The sequence below is a fragment of the Bacillus rossius genome, chromosome 7 (genome assembly GCF_032445375.1).
Source record: "Bacillus rossius redtenbacheri isolate Brsri chromosome 7, Brsri_v3, whole genome shotgun sequence".
NCBI classification, from domain to species: Eukaryota; Metazoa; Arthropoda; class Insecta; order Phasmatodea; family Bacillidae; genus Bacillus; species Bacillus rossius.
The window spans coordinates 29,381,799-29,403,125 of NC_086335.1; the positions used below are offsets into that span (position 1 = coordinate 29,381,799).

The window sequence follows — 21,327 nt, forward strand, 5'->3', positions numbered from 1 at the left end:
CAGGTTTGTCTGTGGTTCGATCCTTCTTTGGTTGAGGGTTTATAACTGGTTAAGATTCGTCCAGATGAACAGTAAGCCAGTAGCAAATTTATCTAAGAGGTGTATGTGTTTGAATTCTAGCCTATCATCGAATGAATCCGCGAATTTTGCAGGTCTCTACTAATGGTCAATTAGGTTAGGTTAGCTTCATTATAAATGCTTTAAAACATTGTGGACGGTTGATTTGGTTAGGATAGCTACATTAAAGATATGAGATAGAACGGGGAAAAAAGCGAGCATGAACTTCGGGTAACTTCGGGTGTGGCTCTCTCGTCTGTGAAATGAAGGCTTCCCAGTCGGCATACCCTGCTCCGGCACTTTCTTCAACCTCATAATACACCATGTCTCGGCACATCACACACCTGGCAACACTGTGGTTCGCCACACTCCATAATCCGGCACACTATAGCTAGACGCTTTCTACAATCCGCTACAACATTGTTTGGCATCTTCTATAGGCCAGCGTTTGGTACATTATATAGATCTTATAATGTTGCTTGACTCATTATATAAGCCAGCATTTATTTTCCGGGTCATCCAGTAAGCCAGCATGACATGGTTCAGAACATTCTATAATCTGTTATAATATGGGTAGACATTTTCTATATATTACTGCATGATATGGTTCCAAAATTTATAGTGTATGGCTTAAGTAATATGTACGGTTGTTCCATTCTATATTCAGGCAACAATCTAGGTACGCACACTGATTTTTTTCTGGTGTCTTCTGGATGTTGACCTTGGCCGCAAGGTCCCATTACTGCTCTGATGTCGTTTTTAGTTCGCTCAGAGACAATCTTTACCATCGGTGCACATTTAAAAACATTTTTTTTCTGTTTTCTAGCAGGTTACATTTCTCGTTTTTACATTTGGATTATACCTATATACTGGAAAAATTCGCGGGTTTAATGACATCCAGGACAGACACTGCGATCTTCTGCATACTTGGGTAAACGTCACCTGTTCATTGGCTACTGATTTGTGAAGCGTATGAACTGGGTAACTAGCCATTCAATACTTCTTTGATTAATGGTCTCTTTTTGGCACATAGTCCTCGAGATTAAACGTGAACTAAAAGCACAAGCAAGAAAAGGTATAATTATGGAAATTTAATCTAATTTCCCCATTGCATGAAACGTATATCTAAACATTCCAAAAAAAACACTATAGGCTTGGTAATACCGTTTGTAAAGGCCAAAAATAGTATAGTTCTTAATTGCCCTGTTACAACCCAATAGCAGTCAGAGTGTGTGGGATCGCAAGTAAATGAATGTGTATTTGAACTCGGACACCGTTTAAGAAAGGATTTTAGCATTTTAAGCACTTAAATTACCTCACGTGTCACGAATGCACAGTGCGTAAACATAGAAGATTTGATCAGCACTTTGGGTAACTGCTACATCACCAGTGCTTATCTTACCTCGAGGCTATCGCGATCACATCGTTGCGTTGATAAAAACTTCGACAGTGACATTGGAGTCGCCAAGCCTGCACCAACTCTCTCCTCAATCACATTTCTCCAGGTAAGGCTGACTGTGTGGTGACGTCAAGTATTTAGCCCTAGTTGTAGCAGTAACTGACCAACATTAACAGAGTTCACTTGCATTTTAGGTAACCTTAGAAAACCTCCATTTTTAAATAGATGCGTTTGTATAATAACAAACTAACGACCCGCCTTAACTTCGCTCGAATGCGATCTAATAATGTGATGTCATTTAGATATAATAGTTGAGTAATTATAAATATCATATGCTAATTGCCTAAGTTAACTGACATATTTAATTGAATAAGAATACATACTATACGGGTCAAAATATCTTCGCAAATAACTCTCATCATTTCTGAACAATATTTACAAATTTATAAAAATCGTGGATGTAGTCATTCTTAGAAGATAGACATTATTGTCTCAGACTTTTATGTTAGACTTTTTAAGCTCTACAATTCTGGAATACATTAAATTGAAGTATCAGTCATGTATAAGTCAGCGTGGGCCATGAAAGGGCTCTAAAAGCGTATTTAAAGGACTTAATTACACGACGTCAACTATTCTCCACTATTTTTAAATTTAATGTGAACGTTTCTCTAAATGGTGGCTTCAAAATGCATTGGGCCGTTTAAAAGAAGTAAGCGAAGAAACAGACAGACGCGGATAGCCGCTTTGTTTTATACTATTAAGAGTTGGAATTGACACATAAAATATTGTTTTTATATGTAGACCCTACCTCAACATTTCAACGTAGTCAGCTTATTTGTACCGGGTCTTGTATTTCTGTACACAATAGCAAACACAATTTTCAATTATCTTCTCACATTTATTTTTATTTGTTTCGTACCTTTTTAGAAATATTTTTTTTAATGTTTTACGAAACTGCTCTCAAGATGCTGATACATAATTGCGTAGATGTTTAACGCACTTCTATGGCTTTAAAACTTTGTCACACACGATATGTTGGTGTTCTATTTTTTGTCATTACTTTTAGTTAAAATTATTTCTGTTATTTAAAAACTATACCTCTCCTGCATTTGTTGGTCTATCACAAATATTTTCAAGTGCTATTTACTAAGTCTGATATTATTGATGTGACAAAGCAACAAATGCAATAGAGGTGCAAGGTTAAATTTACATAAATATTATTTAACTAACAGGAATGACGATAAAATTAAAAAGAAATAACATGTAAGAATCCAACACAATTCTGATAGACTTATGGGTGACAACTTAATTCTGACTTAGTACCCTAATGTAAAATGTTCGGAAAAATTTTATAAAAATGTTATGTTCCTACAGAGAATCCGTGACATTTAGTGGACAAGTACGTTTGAAGTGATAATTCTTTGCAGAGGGGGTTAAAATTTTCGAGGGTTACGAAAATTCCGATTGCATGCGGGTAATAGTTAGGTACGTGGTGGGGGAACCGGTAGAGGAGGAGAGTGTTTCAGCGGCGACGACATTCCAACGCATACACTAGCGGTCTATTGGGGGTACCGGGGGGAGGGGGTATAGGTACGTAGCTTGGCATGTTTTATGATAGTTGTAACGGCCGGTTGGGGAGACGGCAGGGGAGAGGTATAAATGAACGCAGCAGTAATGCTAAGGAATTCTCCTAACGCTGCTTGTGTTTGTGTACTCCTCAGTTTTCGTAACGGATAACGATTGACACTACCATATTTATTTATTTATTTTTATTTAAAGTATATATCCACAATTTATTTATAAATGTGGAAAAGAGTTTTTTATTTGTGCAAATAAACTTTATAAGTATAATTATTTTTTTATGTAAATAGTGTGATAGAAAATGTACAAAAAAAATTCCTATAGACTTGGTATGTAAACACTGTTGTTTGAACTGTCAAAAGTACTACTTGTCGACTTGTGAGATAGACTTTATAAGTGTAATTTATTTCCGGTTAGAGTGTTTTTTGTTCCCTAATTTTATTCAGCTGGAGATCATGATTTAACATCAACCATAATAATAAAAAAATTGCAGTACCAGATAAGAGGTGTTTTCAAAGGCAACGTGGAAATAAACCTCTAAAAGAGGCGCCAAAAAAGTTCCAGTGAACGAATGCGAGAGTATAAGTTGCGGAAAAACGCATTATTTCATTGTTATCATACCCGCATGCTTAGCTACTATTCTCAATTATTATCATTTATTCAGCCAAAAAATACTAATTATTTATTTCTATCTATAAATAATAGGCAAGAAGTTTCACCTCTGACGCACAATTATTTTTATTTTATTTTGAACTAGCCGCAGTACCCGGTGTTTCCCGGGCTGGACACAGGGTGATATTTTGTCCGCGAGTTAAACCAAAATGGATAGCGCTATTCGACAGTGTAGTGAACATAGAGAAATGACACACCACTACCTATGAAACAAAACAAATATGTACATATTTATTTATGTTCATGACCTTTTTTTTTCGGTTTTGCCCATGGCGATCGGTTGAATGGTTCAGAATTTGATGCGCTGCAGCGCTATCTAGTGAATAGTTATAACAAAATTGATACGGCGAAAATATTCTCCGTGTTCAAATATGTATGTACTATACTAATTTTCATGGAGACCGGTATATATAAATATACAAATATATATTGAGGGTCAAAATTTCAAAAATTAATTCTTTTTCGATTTGGAGTGTTTGGGTTCCTCAACACTCGGATGAGATGTCATTTGCACCCAATTTTTTGAATGTCGGGACAATTAAAGTACCTACGTTAAACATGACTAACATAACTATCTTGTTATGTTAGCTAATGCCCGGCATGTGTTGTAATGCCTCTTTCATTATAAATATTCAGTCAGTTCGTAGAGTAGGGATTGAACTAACCGAATCATTTTTTAATTGTTTTAAAATAAAAAATAAAAATTTTGGTAAAATAAAGTATTTCATGAAATTATATAATAAATTGGAATTCTTTTTTTTATATATATAGCTAATCATTTTTTGATCTTTTTAATGCGTTCATTGTAACGCTTGGTGATGAATCTGTAAAATATAAAACAAATACTTGCTTTATGAGCCTCGGTGAAACGTTGTGTGATGTGTTTGTGTATGTGATGTGTGATGCAGTCGAAAAAGTTGGTTTGAAACCTCGTTCTTCAATAATATTCGCCCCAAACGATGTCATTTGAAAGGAATTATTTTACTTTTGTATATTTTGCGAGACGTGCTTCGATAGAGGTTCTTGACCAGAAAGCAATAAAGCCAGTGTCTCTCGTGGTGGTGTTAATTGTGTTAATTTGACCTTTCCGTTCGCACAACATAATCCTGGTGGTTAATGTGGAAATATCAAAGCATTGCAATGTTGAAAAAAAAACTCATTGTTCCTAAATCAACCGATACATCCGCGGCGTAATTACCTGTCGTAATGTCATGCTAGGCAATCTGTTTTGTCGCCGTTCCAAATTATTTTGTGTGTAGGCTCCAACTAGCGAGTCGAACTTGACTGTACCCGTTGTTCTGGAGTCATGATGGATCGCGCTTGAGAAATTTTTATTCGATTTTCTTCCAAACGGCATCTTCGCTCTTCGTCAGTCTCATATACTCGACGATCATGTAGTTGGCTTGCGTTGCGCGTACGCCGACCGATATTTCAATGGCTCACTGGTGGCATTTATATCAATTATCTACTAACTGAAATCAACCGAATGTATGAAAACATGTTACAGTTTTGAATGTACTAAATATATGATAACCATTGATACATGCGGAATTTGTTGTTTTCATGAAAACTTGTGACAGCAGAACTCTCAAACTGAACGAAATTTTCAGAATTTTCTGGTGGATTTTCCAAAACATTTCTTTCATTCAAACCTTGTCTTCACAATTACGAAGACAAAACAACGCCATGTCAGTTGAGCACTTCACAAGTGATGATTTTTCATACATGCGGCGATTTATATAATATATCTATATATAGATTATTGAATAATACGTAATTTTAATTACCAGCGATTCAACAAATACATTTTTTTTTATTTTTGACATATACTTATCATTTGACAATTTATTTTTATTTGTGGCAGATTTGCGACTATTTAAGTTGAATACAAAGTTCACACGCACGCCTTAACTGGGACTCCAGCCCGTAACCAGTCTCTCCAAAAGCCGGCATTTATCCAACTGGGCCACGCAGATCATATCCGGGTATTATAAAAATGAAATTAAGCTAAATATATTTATGTTTATTACGATGCAACGTATGTAGAAGGAAATTTGTCGTAGGTTGTACCTATGTCAGGACATATCTCCACTAGAAAATATCGCGGCCAAAAGAAAATAAAAAAAGTAAAGTTAGACTGTAGATGGCTTAGATGGTTGTGCTAAGCGGTTTCAAGCTATTAAAAATGATAACACACACTTATCAGAAGTAGTACACTTATAAAAAACGTAGTTAACTTGTCATAACAAATTTGATAACAATTAGGTACCACAATAACACGTTGTTCGGTGATTCTCCCGAAGTATACCGGGAGGGTATATCTTGTGGAAATACAGATGTTCTTCTAAGTCCTTACAGTCTAGCTCAATTCTTAAAAGTAACACTAACTAAATTGTTAATAGATAGTTGAAACCTTATTTTAACGCTAACTCCTTTACTGTTCCTCATTTTATCCCAGAGGTTATCCCTGAAATATTAACTGTTTCTTTTTTTCTTTTAATTTGCTGTACTGGCTGACAAGCTGCGCAAAGGTAACTTCTAATATTTGAACACTATAACATTCAACTGGTTAAAGTTATATATATAATTTTTGGTTAGTTAATTTTTAATATGAAGCCTACTTAAATATGTTTTTTTAAAGAAGACATCTGTGCAAAATATCATTAACTATGGGAATTTTAACAATTATTTTATCCCGGAAGTGTTTTGTGCTATGGAGTTCTTCACTCAACCAACAAATTTTTCGCAATTTTCCTCCTACTTCAACAAAACAGTAAAAGTATGATATACTCTTACTGCACTCAGAATTTTCCTTCCAGTGTTATGACTAGGTAATGACTTTTGCATGAATTTTATTAATAATAGGATTTTTATTGAAATATTTTACTGAAACAATTATTTACTGCGTACAGGGAATAATACCACACCTACCAATTGGTAACACTTCGTCATTATTTGCATAACAAGTGATTTATGTTTGTTCATTAGGTCGTCCATCTCAGTAAAAGCCGAATTAAAAAAAAGGTTTTTTCGCAATATGTGGGTTGCTACGCCGCCTTTCCTTTACGGAACAAGTCAGACATTCAAGTATGACAACCAATCGAGATTCACCAATTTGCCAAACATTTGCACAACATTCTATAACTACCATGCTATAATACTTACCCCAAATGTCCCTAGTTGTTATGCCGTCACATAAAGCGAATTAAAAGCGTCAACAGAAACTGAAGATACTGTGTTCCAGCTAGCTAAATAGAAAAAAAAAGTTTTAGCAACAAAATATATTTGAATATTATATCAACCTATCCACAAAGTGCTCACAAAAATTAATACCTTACCTTAATAGGGATGTCCTACTTAAAGGGTCCGGCTATTCAGGAGTATATCTGTGTTAGTGAGGCGAGGCGGGATAATTAGTGCGACGCTCACTGGTGCTCCTAGCGCGCCTTCGCCTCTAAGCGCAAGGCTCTGGACTGGCGTGCCGACTTCTCGCCGTGCATAGGACAACTACGAAATCTGAGCGGTAACCATAATAGTATATGTCGTAGAAACTAAGATGATGATTTAATGCGCATGGCCTGTGGGTGCTTTCAAGAATCTGTGCAGGGTGTTTCATGTCTAAAGATTATTCTGAAAAAATGCGTCTTTACCCTTTACACTCTCCTAAAAAATACAGTTAAGAATGAAACACGGAAATGGAAAAGCTCATCCGCCCTCAGCGGATTCTTAAATGCTTTTCGTGAACAATCGGATATGTTGAGCAGTTTTCAAATCACGTGACTTCTTCTGGATCTCTGCATATCGCGTGTGTCCGTGTAGGCAAGCTCCTCAAAGCCGTTACAATCGAGAAAAAATTATAGATTTCAAAATTGCAGAAAGAATCTTTGTTACGTCACTTGATACCTGCCGCTACGTGACATGTGATTTTAAGGCCCCTGTCATTATTGAGGCAAGCTGTTTGCAAGCACAGTAGGCACTTCAGGAATGGCAGCGCCCGCATTACTGCACAGGCGAACGGGTTAGTTGCACGTGAAGTTCAAACAATCCTGAAGTATCGCGAAGGCACGTGTTTGGGTGTTTACGAAAGGATTTGTGAACCTTAGGTTCCCCCTCCTCTACCTGCGGCTATCTTCTGCGCACTTTCTATCGTCGTCAGCGCCGCTCGCGGCGTCTCGAGCCAACAACTCAGTTCGTAAAACTCCAACGTCTTTTTTTAACCCTAGTCTGTTCCTGTAAAGGGAAAGAAACATGTTCGTTTGGATTAAATTTTCCACAAAAACATGTTAACAAAGATTTTAATGTCATTTCAACTACTTGAAACTTTTAACTATCTGCTTTCCAAGTGGACCTCGTAAGAAAAGTTGAAAAGTTACTAGCAGCTCAAAACAGCCAACTTCCTTAAAAGAAAATTATTTTAAATTTAAAAAATGTTTGCCAGAAAAATGCTAAGTTTTAAATGTGTCAATTCCGTATTATTTTTATTAAAGCGACTGCGATTATTTAAAATATAGTCATAAAACATATTACATATCTTTCTTATTAAGAAGCGTTTATGAATCAGTCCCGACCGCCATGATGGTTTAATACAATTTCATGCCATTGTTTTGGTTCAACGGCAATCTTACGAATGTTCCACTAAACAAACATTTAATATTATGTTTTGTTGCAAATTTTTTTATCACAAGTTACATGATTTATGTCATATACTTTGCATTAAACTACAGGCCAGTATTTATAGTTTAATATTAATTTTTCCTAAACTAATTCATTTACAGGCACTACAGGAGCATTCCTCGTGTTTCACCAGCTAGAGTTTTTTTTTAAACTTAGCTTTTACATATTTAAAAAAAATTTATGGTCATGTGACTGATGGTTTACAATGCACGTTACAGAAAAAGAACAACAAAAATTAATATACAAACAAGAAAACCTGCCAAACTCAGCTGATAAATGTTAAATGCCTCGATCGATCAGAAATTTCCGCTAAAGGAATTTAGCCAGGAAAATATTACAGCGCAGACGAACACAGTTGGTTTTCAACGTCAAGACAGTTGCAACAACATCTGTAAACATAAACAACAACTTTGGACAATGACAAAGACATACACGTCAAACCAGCAATGGCGTAAAGCCACATATTTAAACACATATTTCCCATTGGAACAATTATTCAAAGAAAATATTGACTTCTATTAGTTCATATTTAGTACATTCATTCATAAAAATATTTTCGGATAAAAGTTGTAGATACATTTATGTTTCGTAATAAAAAGAAATTGATTTAATAATGTACAAAGTATGGATTTTATGGACTTTTTGTTATTTTAGAACCCCTTTTTTAAGCCCTTGTAGCAATGGTTCGACTTATCAAAAATTGTTTTGGACAAAAGTTTTATATAAAAAATTATAAAATTTACAAACAATTTGAACGAATATGATAACGTACTTACTAACGGAGTTACGAATTTTTTTAAATTTTACTCCTCATTTTTTCAACCCCTTGCAGCAATGGTACGTCCAATCAAAAAATTGTTTCAGACAAAAGTTTTTAAATAAAAATTATAAGAAAAATTAATAACGTGTACTAATTCGATGTTGTGCCTATGAAGGGGTTTATGATAGTATTGTCCTCAAATCCTTGTTTTTTCAACCCCTTGCAGTTATGGTTGCTCGTATCAAAAACGTTTTAAGATAAAATATTTTGGCATTACTCCTACGAGTTATAATACTTTCAAACGGATGTGATAATTTCCATATTATGGGAGTTACAGTGATATGTCTGTTTTCCCATATTTCTACTCCTTTAGTCGGATATTGCTCATTAACAAACTATACCCAGATTTTCCACTACTAGATTTTACGTATCAGTTGGAAGTGATTTTTGAAAAATTGTGAGAGTTATCGTGTACCCAAAATTATATATATATAAAACATTTGATTTGTTGATGGTTTTGGTATCTATGGACCATGAAACGAAAAACTGCATGTATATAAAAAAATTCCGAATATCACACTATGGTAATGGCTACCTAAAATCTACCTAAAACACGGGAAAATTATCTCCTAGCTATCACTTGGCATAATTTAAATTTAATTATGAACCTGTAAAACGAAGTACTAATTTTTTTTAGCTTATAAAAATAAACGTATGTGTAAGTTAAAATTAATATCTAAGTCTATAAAAAAAATAACATTTTCAGATGTGTTTTAAGGCAGAAATCGACTGTAAAATTGTGATTTATGTGCCTAATAAAAACAATTTACGTGCACACTATATTGGATGAAGACATAAATACTGAATGTTTTAGTGAAGCTTATATATTTATCTGTGTACATTTTTAAACTACGATATTTATTTTTGCGATTACACACAACTCGTGCGTATATTTCATAATTAAGACAGCTGTAGCTAATTGAAATTTAAAAAATTCCACTCTTTGGCATGCCAATCTTATTTTGTCATAAAATATCTAATTCTCGTCTTACGTATTTATGTAATATGTTGTCTAGACCCCACACGACTACGTGTGTACATACTACCGCTGCTCGTGGTTGAAAATAGAAAACAAAAAACGTTTATCAGACAATGGCTGCGAAATCCTGGAATATACGATAAGATATAGCTCTTTGCTGAAGGTAATACATTCCTGTCAGTCAAACGTGACTGATTATGTCACAGCCTTTTTACATATATTCCCATCAATGTAATATATTACATTTATTCAGCAACAACGTAACTTGCATACAAAAATCTCGACACAATGTAATTGAATCCAGAAGAATATTAATGTTTTTTTTTCAACGAAATAATAAACTGGTATCAATTTTTTTTTAAAATAAAACAAGGTTTTAATCAAGACACGAAGTGTGCCGTTCTTATCGTTCAGCTTGATTCGCAAATTTTAGGAGACGCAGAAACCCCGCGCTAATGAATGCCGATGCCAATCGTCAGTTTTTAAACTATGTGTGTGCTGTAATCGGGCATGTCCTGGTATTATAAACATATATCCCACTAATATTATAAAAGCGAAAGTTTGTGTGTGTGTTTGTTACTCCTCGACACCCGAACCGCTGAACGGATTTGGATGAGATTTGGCATACAACTAGTTCATAACCTGGATCAACAGAAAGTCCACATATTTCTATGAAATTCACTCCTATTAGAGTGAAAAAAGAGTAAATTCATTTTTATAGCAGAAAATCATATGTGTGTATGTCATTTCTCTATTACCGCCACACGGCCACACACATAGTAAGGTCTGGCCACTTCTTATCCTTCTCCTTGGTGAGACTCGTCTGCTTAGTGGAGCTCGCGGCGGCTAGCGAACTAACGGCGCTAATAATAGTTCAGTTTTGAACTTCGTCAATAAATGGCGTTGCCATCAATTTTAAAAGCGCTATCGTTTGGTGCGTTCATCACGTCTTGCCTAGGGTTTGCGAAAGTTTTTGAGTGAGTGTGTATGTTTTTTTTTTTACTTCTTTACGCTGTATTATCACATATGCTCCTTTTTATCAGAAAAAAATTGTTGTCAAGTCACTAAATGTCATTAAAACGTGACTGCCTAGCATTTGATTTAGAGATTCGTTCAAACCCGTTCTTAAAAACTAAATACCTTCATCCAGGATAAAAAGGTTCCTGCAGGATAGTATTATCACTGAACTCTGTAACAACAAAGATAATATGTATGAAACTAGATTGCTCTTAGAATCCTTAAAACACGCAGTTACTTTAATTCACGAGTCAATCTAGGGTGCTGTAAGTATTCTTTGAGTGCCAATAGATGGTACAGGGCTAACTTTCTATGATCTCGATTATTTTATTTTCGGATAGGTGGAATAAATACCAGGTATTCCCATTATACCAAAAAATTTACCTATCCAGTTCAAACGTTTACATTTCGCTTTGAAAGTGGCATTATCAATTACTGTTAACAAATGTCAAGGACAAACACTAAAAGTGGCAGGAATACATCTGGGTACCCTATGTTTTCCTCACGGACAGCTAGAGGAAGAGGTAGGAATATGGGATACCATTTTTATTATTGGAGTTAAGAATGCCCACATTGCACACGTGAAACTCAATAAGCCATTATTATTTGCAGAATTTAATTTTTAATATATTGAGTAAACATTAATATCATAAATCCCCTAGTTTACATAAAATTTTCATTTTTCTAAGAAAAGGCAAAATGTGAAGTTCTGAAAATCGGGTAGTAATATGAGACAGTACAGATGTACTACAAAATACATTAAGAACAAACATAAGCTTATATAATACTAAATTCAATAGTTCCACTAGGAAGTTAGTTAGAATTACAATAGTCACATACCTATGTGTCGCTTTCTGGTCCTCCAAATTGAGAATGAGCCCATAATTTGCACATGAAACACTGAATCCATTCTTCACCCCTAGAGTCTTCCGAAAATTTTGAGTCGCAAAATATGCAGATTGCATCGTCGGACCCTGGTTGGCACTGTCCTAATGGAGTAAGAGATACATCACTGTCTTATTCAACACATACACTTGACTCTTCACTAGATGAATCACTTATGATCGGAGTAGTTTTTGCTCTCTTTTGCGCCTGTCTTTTTTACATAGGTTGAACTGGAGAACGTTTTGCATGTGACTTACTGATGATAACACTTTCTTTGTAAGGCGATGAAGTTATAACTACATAAACACCTGATCTGCGGTCCCGATTTGTACCCCTAGATTTAACTCTTGGAACAGGAGATATGTCGCAAGGTCTCACCAAATTAGGTCCCTGTGGTGACATTGAAGTAGCTTCAGGTGCATTCCGAGTCACTGTTCCTGACGTGCTTGGTCCGAAGTTGATGAGTGTTGGACTCTGCAGTGTTCTATCAGATGGAGAAATGGATGGGACTGAAGTAGGCCAATTTTCAGAGGCATGCTGTGTTGCTGTCTGAGTTACAGGAAGAAAATCATCTGCAGAAAATATCCCTCTGTTTATTGGAAATATGCCAGTCACCCTTAATCCGTTTACTGCTATGTCAGCTCGTTGTACTTTCAAGTACGCATTGCCCAGCAATCCTGAAATGTCAAACGGACTTAGTGCTCTCTGATCTTCACGCAGTAGTAGCCTAACTTATTCACTATAGTGTGCTTTCAGTGGTCCCATAAATGTCTTATCCAGAGGCTGCAGTTTGTGTGTGGAATTTGGCGGCAGAGATACAATGGTCACAAAATTGCTTCGAGCCAAGTCGATGACTTCAAAATTCTTGGTATGGCTGTAGTGACCATCTAATATCAGTACAACATGAGATTCTACTGAAGGTTTAGCAAACGTCAGAAAGTGTTTGAACCACATTGTAAATAGTGATGCTTGGATCCATCCAAATGGATGATACGCAGCAATTGATCCATAGGGTGCCCCCTTCATAAGTAGTTTGTTCTCATTTTTCCTGGGGAAAATGATCATGGGTGGCACAAACGTTCCTCCTGCATTCATGCAGCACACCAATGTTATCAGTGCACCTCGTTCTGCTGATGTCAATGAAGCCACTTGTTTTCTTCCTTTCAGTCCAACAACACGTGGGACTTCAAATTGCACTGCAGAAAGCCCAGTCTCGTCCACATTGTAAATGCAATATGGTGTATAGTGATGTTTATCGTATTCCTTATAAAGATTATCGAAGAAAATGTTTACTATTTCTTGTGTAAACCCTAGCACTCTAGCAGCTGACGTACCTGTAAGTTTCCTTAGTGTAATCTCGTCACTGTGCCGAGCAAGGAAATGATCCAGCCAAACTCTTCCAGCCACGCCTTCTCCAAAAGGATGTTTAATGCCATTTCTTGCTGCCAGTTGGTAGTCCATGAGTTTGATATCATTAGGAGTTAAACCAAATAAATTTCCTTCCATCTCGATGATATACTGGACTAATTGCTTCTCTATATCAATGCCTGGAATTAAAGGAATATATCTAAATATAGAAAAATCGGGAAAACCTGATAATATAATAAACATTTTGTGTAACATAAATAAGGGTGGCTACAATAATTTTCGTCTTCTTTTAAACATAAATAAATATTTGTATAGATAGTTAAAAAAATAGTCTATAAGAATAATTATAACTGAAAATATAAAATAAACTTCACAAAATTGTTAAAATCAAGACAAGCAAAAGCAATACGGATGGGCGTAAAATGATGTATAATACAATGCTTTCATGTTGCTTAAATTTTCCCGTCCTTTCACTGATAAATGTACATTTAGCAATTTTTTAATATATTTGTATGTTCGTATACACAATTATATTTAACACAAAGGTTCTATGGGGAAAATATTTCTCTTGCCTTACCCAAAATGGTTTTTCTTCCTAACTTTGAAGAAACTACAGTCTCAATAGTAGTATTCTCATGTACCTATAAAAGAAATAAACATTTTTACTATCACTTACAGTAATACCAGTACCATAATAAAACGACACCTAGCATGTCACATCAACACACCTGTGAAAACATACATGCGATAGTCGAACGTGGCACATTATACATTTTCGATGCTTTGAGATAACCACATTAACCTGATTTGACAGCTTCAATTGGTTTTATTATATCTTCTGTTTTGTATTTTTTTCTTAGGCCTCTACATTCTTTATTCAACTTCTTTCTTGGCATCTAAAAAAAAACATAAATGTCATAGTGTTATCAGTTCTTACATTTTACAAAGTGGTAGTAATATGAGACACTCTCCTATTACTACCATGCTAGTATCTCATATTAATACCTTCTCGCCATTTGCATTTACTGTTTCACACTCAACAGACGATTTAACATATTTATTATTTCAACTAATAGTTTAAAACTAGAATTCCTAATGAACAACTTACCTTACTTAGATATTCTAGGTTCTGACCTATATAACTGTAGAATAACACTTGAAATTGACGGTGCACAAACTTTCCGCTGAGCCAAACACGAAAAACATCCACTGCACTTCACAACTGCTCCCATTATGGTGGGTTCTTGTCCGCACGTGCCAGTCGCACTGTAGTACGTAGTTCCACCGTACCACGACAGATGTCAGTACCATGCAGAGGCCACAACCTTGGTGTCTCATATTTATACCCTATCTCTAGAGACCTGCAAAATTCGCTGTTTCGATGGCCTTCAGGATAGACTGCACATACCCCTGTACACTCGGGCAAATAACGCAAGTTCATTGGCTGCCGACTTGTAAGTCGTCTCAGCTGGTTTGTCTGTGATTCGATCCTTCTTTGGTTGAGGGTTTATAATTGGTTGAGATTCGTCCAGATGAACAGTAAGCCAATAGCAAATTTATCTAAGAGGTATATGTGTTTGAATTCTAGCCTATCACCGAATGAATCCACGAATTTTGCAGGTCTCTACCTATCTCATATTCCTACCTCTTCCTCTATATGTGGGCTGCTCGCGTGTGTCTAGAAACAAAAAATCTCTTCATATAAGCAGAAAACAATAAGTCTCGAAACATTGTTTACACAGACGTATTGCAGTAGATATTTAGGTCTCAAAACACTTCGAAACTATAACAGTCATTTTATCACGTGTTGAGGCACCCTGTCTCTTACAGTAACATTAGTACCTCTGGACAATGTGTGGGAAATGTCTTTCAATAAAGCGGTTTTGATAAAATAATTTTTTTAATTTTTAATTTTTTCTACCGTAAAAACAGTAATACATGCAAAAGTCAACCTTGGTGTAATTATAGTCCAAACTCTAAAGTGTAACTACAAATAATATATTTTGGCCAAATGCGAGTCTGACACGAGCTTAGCGTTGCACAGTGTGGTGGTATGGAACACTTGGTGCGTGATTCAGATTCGCTCTTGACAGGTTTTTTAAGTTAAATTTAACTGTTTAACCGTGGGTGAAACCGCCGGGCTCAGCTGGTGTACATATATATAATAATGTATGTTAGTGCACCCAATCCACGCTAATATATCTCTACTATTAGTTTTCATGTATAAAACATTGTAAAAGTTAGTACTTGTAAGTACTGACTGGGGGCTAAGGTCCAGAGTTTCTTCCAGACCAGGACGGAGATTCTTCACCTGTAGGAAATTTCCTCCTAGAGTTCAGACCTAGATGCCGTGTTATCTTTCACCTCCTTATTGCGCAAGGTTCATTGAGCAATCAGAACTTATCGCCGGCTCTTAAAATTATTTGTTACTTAACCATCCCCCCCCCTAAAAACTCCCCCCTATCCTTTCATAAAACCTTTCAGAAATTTACCAAAGAAAAAATAATTGCTTTATATATAAAAACCCATTATTTTTCTGCACCCATGATCCAAACGTCAATTGGTCCTACGTCCAGAGGCGCACCCAGGAATTTTTTTTTGGGGGGGGGGGGGTGTTTGAAGTTTTTTTTTTATGAAGGAACACCGGTTTCAAAAATAAGGAGGGATCCGGGGGTCCTCTCCCGGGAAAATTTGGATTTCTAGGTGAAAATTGGTGCGATTTAAGAATTCCGTGGAAGGAGTTTATAATGAAAAAATAATAACAGCACAGACGAACACTGTGGGCTAACAACGATGAGAAAGTTTCAATAACAACACTGAAAGGCAAACCGTCAACAAAACATGGACAACGTAGTAAATACTTATGTGAACACAACGATGAACATAAACAGATTTTACGAACAACACAACAACGAAAACACTGACGAACACAGTAGGTTTCGTGTGACAAAACTTTTGCAACGTTTCGGGAACTGGCATGTGTTCGTATATTTGCTGCGTGTCTAGGTTTTGCTGTATATCTGCATATTGTTAAAACTGTTTCGTCGCTATCAAATCATTGTATTCGTCTGTGTTGTCGTCTTTGTGTTATCCACATTACCTGTTTAGGTTCATCGTCGGGTCTATCTGTTTGACATCAGCTCATTTAGGCTGGTTTTCTGTGGGTTAATTACTTTTATTTTTCATTTCTTATCTTTAATTTATGAATTATTCCCATAACAACAGTGCAAAACTGCAATGGCGTATGACCAAGAAATCGTATTAAATCTAAAATTCCCTTTGCAAGAATCATTTAATGAACGTGATTTGTTGTAGCCATCTTCAAGAACGATTTACAGCTTAATTTTTTTTCCTTGTATTTTATAGGGTCATTAACCAGACGGCCAACAGTCAACTTATTTCTTAAACACGTAAAAAAAATGTTGAAAATATAATCCCACTTCAGTAACAAATTTTGTATGGTTACCAATTCTAACCACATAACACAAAGCTGTACTCAGTTTTTGTTGCAATATTATTACAAAGAACACTGACAAGAAAAAAAAACAAAAAAGGTCGACATTTTAAGTTTTGGTACACTCATGTCAGCTGTTTTTGCGAAATACATACTTAATAATATACTTAATAAAACTTTTAACACTGACTGAATGATAGACAACGCACAGCTTAAACCGGTTGGTCTAGGAGTATGAAATTTTTCATAGAAGTTCCTTTTATGACATATCTGAGCACTAAGAAAGGATATTTGAAAATTCATCCCTTAAATATGGGATGAAAATTAGTATGGAAGTTGGTTATTGTTGAAATTAGAAATATGAAAATTGGTGTTAGGCTTCTGTTTATAAATAAAATTCAGTTGTATCAGAGTCTTTTGAAATTCAACAAAAATGATAATCAAATACTTTTGAAAAATATTATGCGTTTGCTTAGAGGAAGTTCACATTTCATGGTTTTTCTTCTAATTTAAGAAATTTATGCATTCAAATTTTTCTTTGGAGGGTTGCATGGATAGTTTGTGAAAATATTTTAATTCATAATTTATTTACACGGAATTTATTCCTCGCCACAACCAAAGTGTAAAAAAAGGGCATGGGCAGAGCAGGTTACCCAAAAACTCGAACAGTTGATAAAAGTCGGATGGTCCCTGAGATTTTGTCGATGTAATATCCCATAGGGCACATAGCTAGTCAGACAATAAATATATATTTCATACCTGTCAGTGGTTCATGTGGGCTGCCGTGATTGGAAGAGAGTCTAGTAAATAAGAATGTGTCTGCTTAGCAAGTGCTGTGGAGAGACCTACATGAATTCTGTGGCAGAAATCCAGGTCTTCAGTTGTTAATCGCCCTTAAAAGAAGGCTGCAACAAGGCATTCCAAATCAATGGGCACGCCATCATCTACAGGGGCGTAGCCTTAATTCAGTCAACACGGAACGTATTCACTTCAGACTACATGTAACCCCACGCCAAAATATTCCAGCTTTGTCTTTTTGGGTGATCGGGCAGGCCATGGGATTTACTTCCTCAACCAATGCAGCGATAAAATGTATGAAGGCATGTTTATGGTGCAACCAGAAACTGTAACCAGTATTGAGAGGAATAATTCCGGTAGTTTTTTTTAGAAATTTTTGTACACATCTTCAGTCTTTGGGGTAGGAAATATGGTGCTGGTGAATTATCATTAACTACACTGAATCTCATATTTATGTTAAGTTTTACCAGATAAAAGGGAATGTGTGAGGCACATGGATTGCATCGGCCCAGAAGTGTTTGATGTGAGCCTTTAAAATACCTTCGTACATAAATTGGATTCATCGGAGTTCTTTGCCAATTTTGTATTTCTACTCATTTTCGTGGTACCGCCTTCGTGTTAAACTATAAGTAGCCTATGAGTGCATTTTGTGATATTTATTGCCAACTCTTTAAAATATTCAAAATAATATTCTAAAATATTTCGTGTAAAAGGGCTTCCTTAATGGAGTTTCAATATGATAACTTGTATTTATTTGTTGACGTTGATCTGATTGATAATAATAAATGCATCACATTTTTAAAAAATCTAATTAACTCCAAATTCCAAAAATTATATAATTATTACAGCGATGATTTTTCTTTGTCGTGTTTTAGGTAGCCTAACGTGAAAACTATGGCCTTCGAGATAGTCGTTCCCGATTGGCTGGACAAGCAGCTAATTGAGCAAGCTCTACGCGAAGAAGAGAAAAATAACAAAATCAACGTGAAGATGATAAAAGTTTGGGAAGTGAACTCAGCTAATGATAAATACAGCAGCTCTTTATACAGGTTGACCGTCGAATACCATACACACAATGACTGTGATTCTCCAGTCAGCACAAAGTCCATCGTGGTAAAAGCTTTCCCAAACACAGATCATGGAGAACAAATTGTGATCGAAAACAACACATTCACAACTGAAACGGAAGTACTGGCGAGGATTATTCCAGCATTTCAACGCCTGCTTTGTGATTGCTCATCTGAGAGAGCCGTTACCTTTGCACCAAAGTGTTTCTACAGCACTGGTGAGCCTCACAGCCTCGTGCTACAGGATCTCCGCCAAGTCGGTTTTAAAATTGCGCAGGGAACTTCTGGTCTAGATCTGGATCACAGCATGCTGGCAGTTTCCAGGATCGGAATGTTCCATGCAGCTTCCGTTGCACTGCATCGCCAGGATCCAAAGTCGTTTGACAACTTCTTATTTTATCCGAGCCTTGATGACAAGGATGCCACCAGGGAACTACTGAAATACTCGTTCGATGCTGTCGCAGACAATGTGAAGTCACGGCCCGAAGTAGGCCCCAAGTACTCGGAAATGCTCCGTCATTTTGGCGAGAGTGCGTTCCAACTCCTGGAGGAGGTTGTTCAACGGGATGAAGAGGGATTCAATGTGCTTAACCACGGGGATTTCTGGATAAACCACGTGATGTTTAGGTACGACGGAAGTGGTGCCGTTTCTGACATCAAATTCGTGGACTTCCAAAACTGCTACTATGGTTCGCCCGTCATCGACCTTCAGTACTTCCTGTACTCGAGTCCTAGTCCCGAGGTGAGGAGTGACCACACGGACCGTCTTTTGGAGTGGTACCACTCTTCGCTGTCGGAGACACTCGCCAGACTGGGCTGCGGTGACCTGTGCCCGTCCTTCGAGGACATACGCCTGGAGATGGATAAGAGAAGCTTCATGGGCCTTATCACGGCCGTCTGCGTGATGCCCGTCGTGTTCAGCAGCGCGGACGGTACCTCCGATGATGTCGCACAAGTGCCTGAGGAACCCGAGGATCACTCTGAGACGGATTGTAGCAGCTGTCATATTCCGGAGAAATACACAGACGAAATCATGAGGCTGTTGCCGACATTTGAAATTAAATGTCCTGTTAGTAAAGCAAACGTCTAAGTCCAAACGCCATTAAGATATCAGGTATGATTTTCATTCTTTATCACTTCAAATTAATAATTATATGTATCACATCCATCTGTTCACATCGTGAGCTGTAGGTGTTGTATATTTTTTTGTAATAAAAACTTAAAATCTCCATTTTAAAAACCTTAAGTTTCAATGTGTACTACACAGATGCAGTCTTAATATATTAATGATTTTTTTTCTCGTGACATAGTATGTAGAATTCCAAATCATCTCATTAGTAGTACAAATTCGCTTCCTTTCAAAAATTATGTCGTACAAAAACATTAATATTATAATTTTTGGTATTTTGTTTAGTTGGATCATGGAAAAGTGGTATAAGTTCTTAAATGTTTTATTTTTCTAAATTTATTTTTACACTGTTAATTTTTTCTATACTTATCCGACCGAAGTTATGAAATTAAACTGTGTGGCAACACTACTTCGTTAGAGACATTGATTATTTTTTTAAAAGTCGCACTTAAATTTTCAATATATATGTTTAATGCAAGAAATGATTACGAAGAATGAAAGTGAAAAGTGATTAATGTATTCGATGCGTTCCTTTCATAAGTTACCACTGCATTCGAAAATTTTCAGCTAAATAACTTAAAACAATGTAATAACTTTCTATTTTAATTTTAGATAGTCCAATCTATTAAGTAATGATTTATAAACTTAATAAACTTAATAAAATTAATAAACTTAGAATTTCTTCGTATTTTGTTAAAATGCTTTGCTTTTTTTGAAAGGCTTTAATGATAAAGTAATTCCTGATAAATACTAATAGCTTTAAAATGATGATCTTATTTGTGTGATTCGGGGTTATTGTCTATTCTTAAATTATTTATAGAGATATCACAAAGCTATTATACGTTTGATCTAGGTAACTTATTTAAGTGTTTCAAAAAAAATTAAAGGTGGTAAATTAGTTGCTTTGACATCTTACACATAATTTTTTATTACTTAAGCTAATGCATATACTTAAACTTTTATTTCATTGCGAATTATTACGAAGTTACGGTCTTATATTTTCATAATCAAGCGATGAAATCATGTTTTGCTTTGAACACCTTTAATAGAAAATTCCGTGGTTTCACTGTGTCCGCCTGTACGTCTGTGTGTTGTTGAAGTGTTTGCCCAGATTATCTGTTAGAGTATCATCGTTGGGTTGTTCTGTTTGGCGCTGCGTTGTCCCGGTTATTTTTTGTCTTTGCTGTCCTTGCTGCTATTGTCTTGATGTGTTTCGGCACACTGTGTCCGTCCGTGATGTAATACTATTTCGACTTATTTCTTCCACGGAATTGTCTGTGCTGCTTATGTGTTTAGTTTTTTTATATCGGCAGATTTGAGCTGTTTTCTGTGTGTTTGCGTGTTCATTTTCTTTGTTGTTTTAATCTTGTTTGTCCGTTTTAGAAGTTTCTTATGACATACAGAGTTACTAGCAATAGCGTATGTTT

The 21,327-nt window shown here is 35.9% G+C and overlaps 2 protein-coding genes across 2 annotated transcripts in view; both read left to right on the forward strand.

Moving 5' to 3' along the window:
• LOC134534519 (tachykinin-like peptides receptor 86C) overlaps positions 1–21,327 on the forward strand; it is a 292,275-nt gene that overhangs the window by 69,638 nt on the left and 201,310 nt on the right. The gene's annotated exons all lie outside the window — the stretch shown is intronic.
• LOC134533773 (uncharacterized) lies at positions 1,536–19,880 on the forward strand. The gene is made up of 2 exons (XM_063371422.1): positions 1,536–1,562; positions 18,580–19,880. Exon 2 carries the CDS (start codon positions 18,599–18,601, stop codon positions 19,859–19,861), a length of 1,263 nt encoding a protein of 420 aa, XP_063227492.1. The 5' UTR covers positions 1,536–1,562; positions 18,580–18,598; the 3' UTR covers positions 19,862–19,880.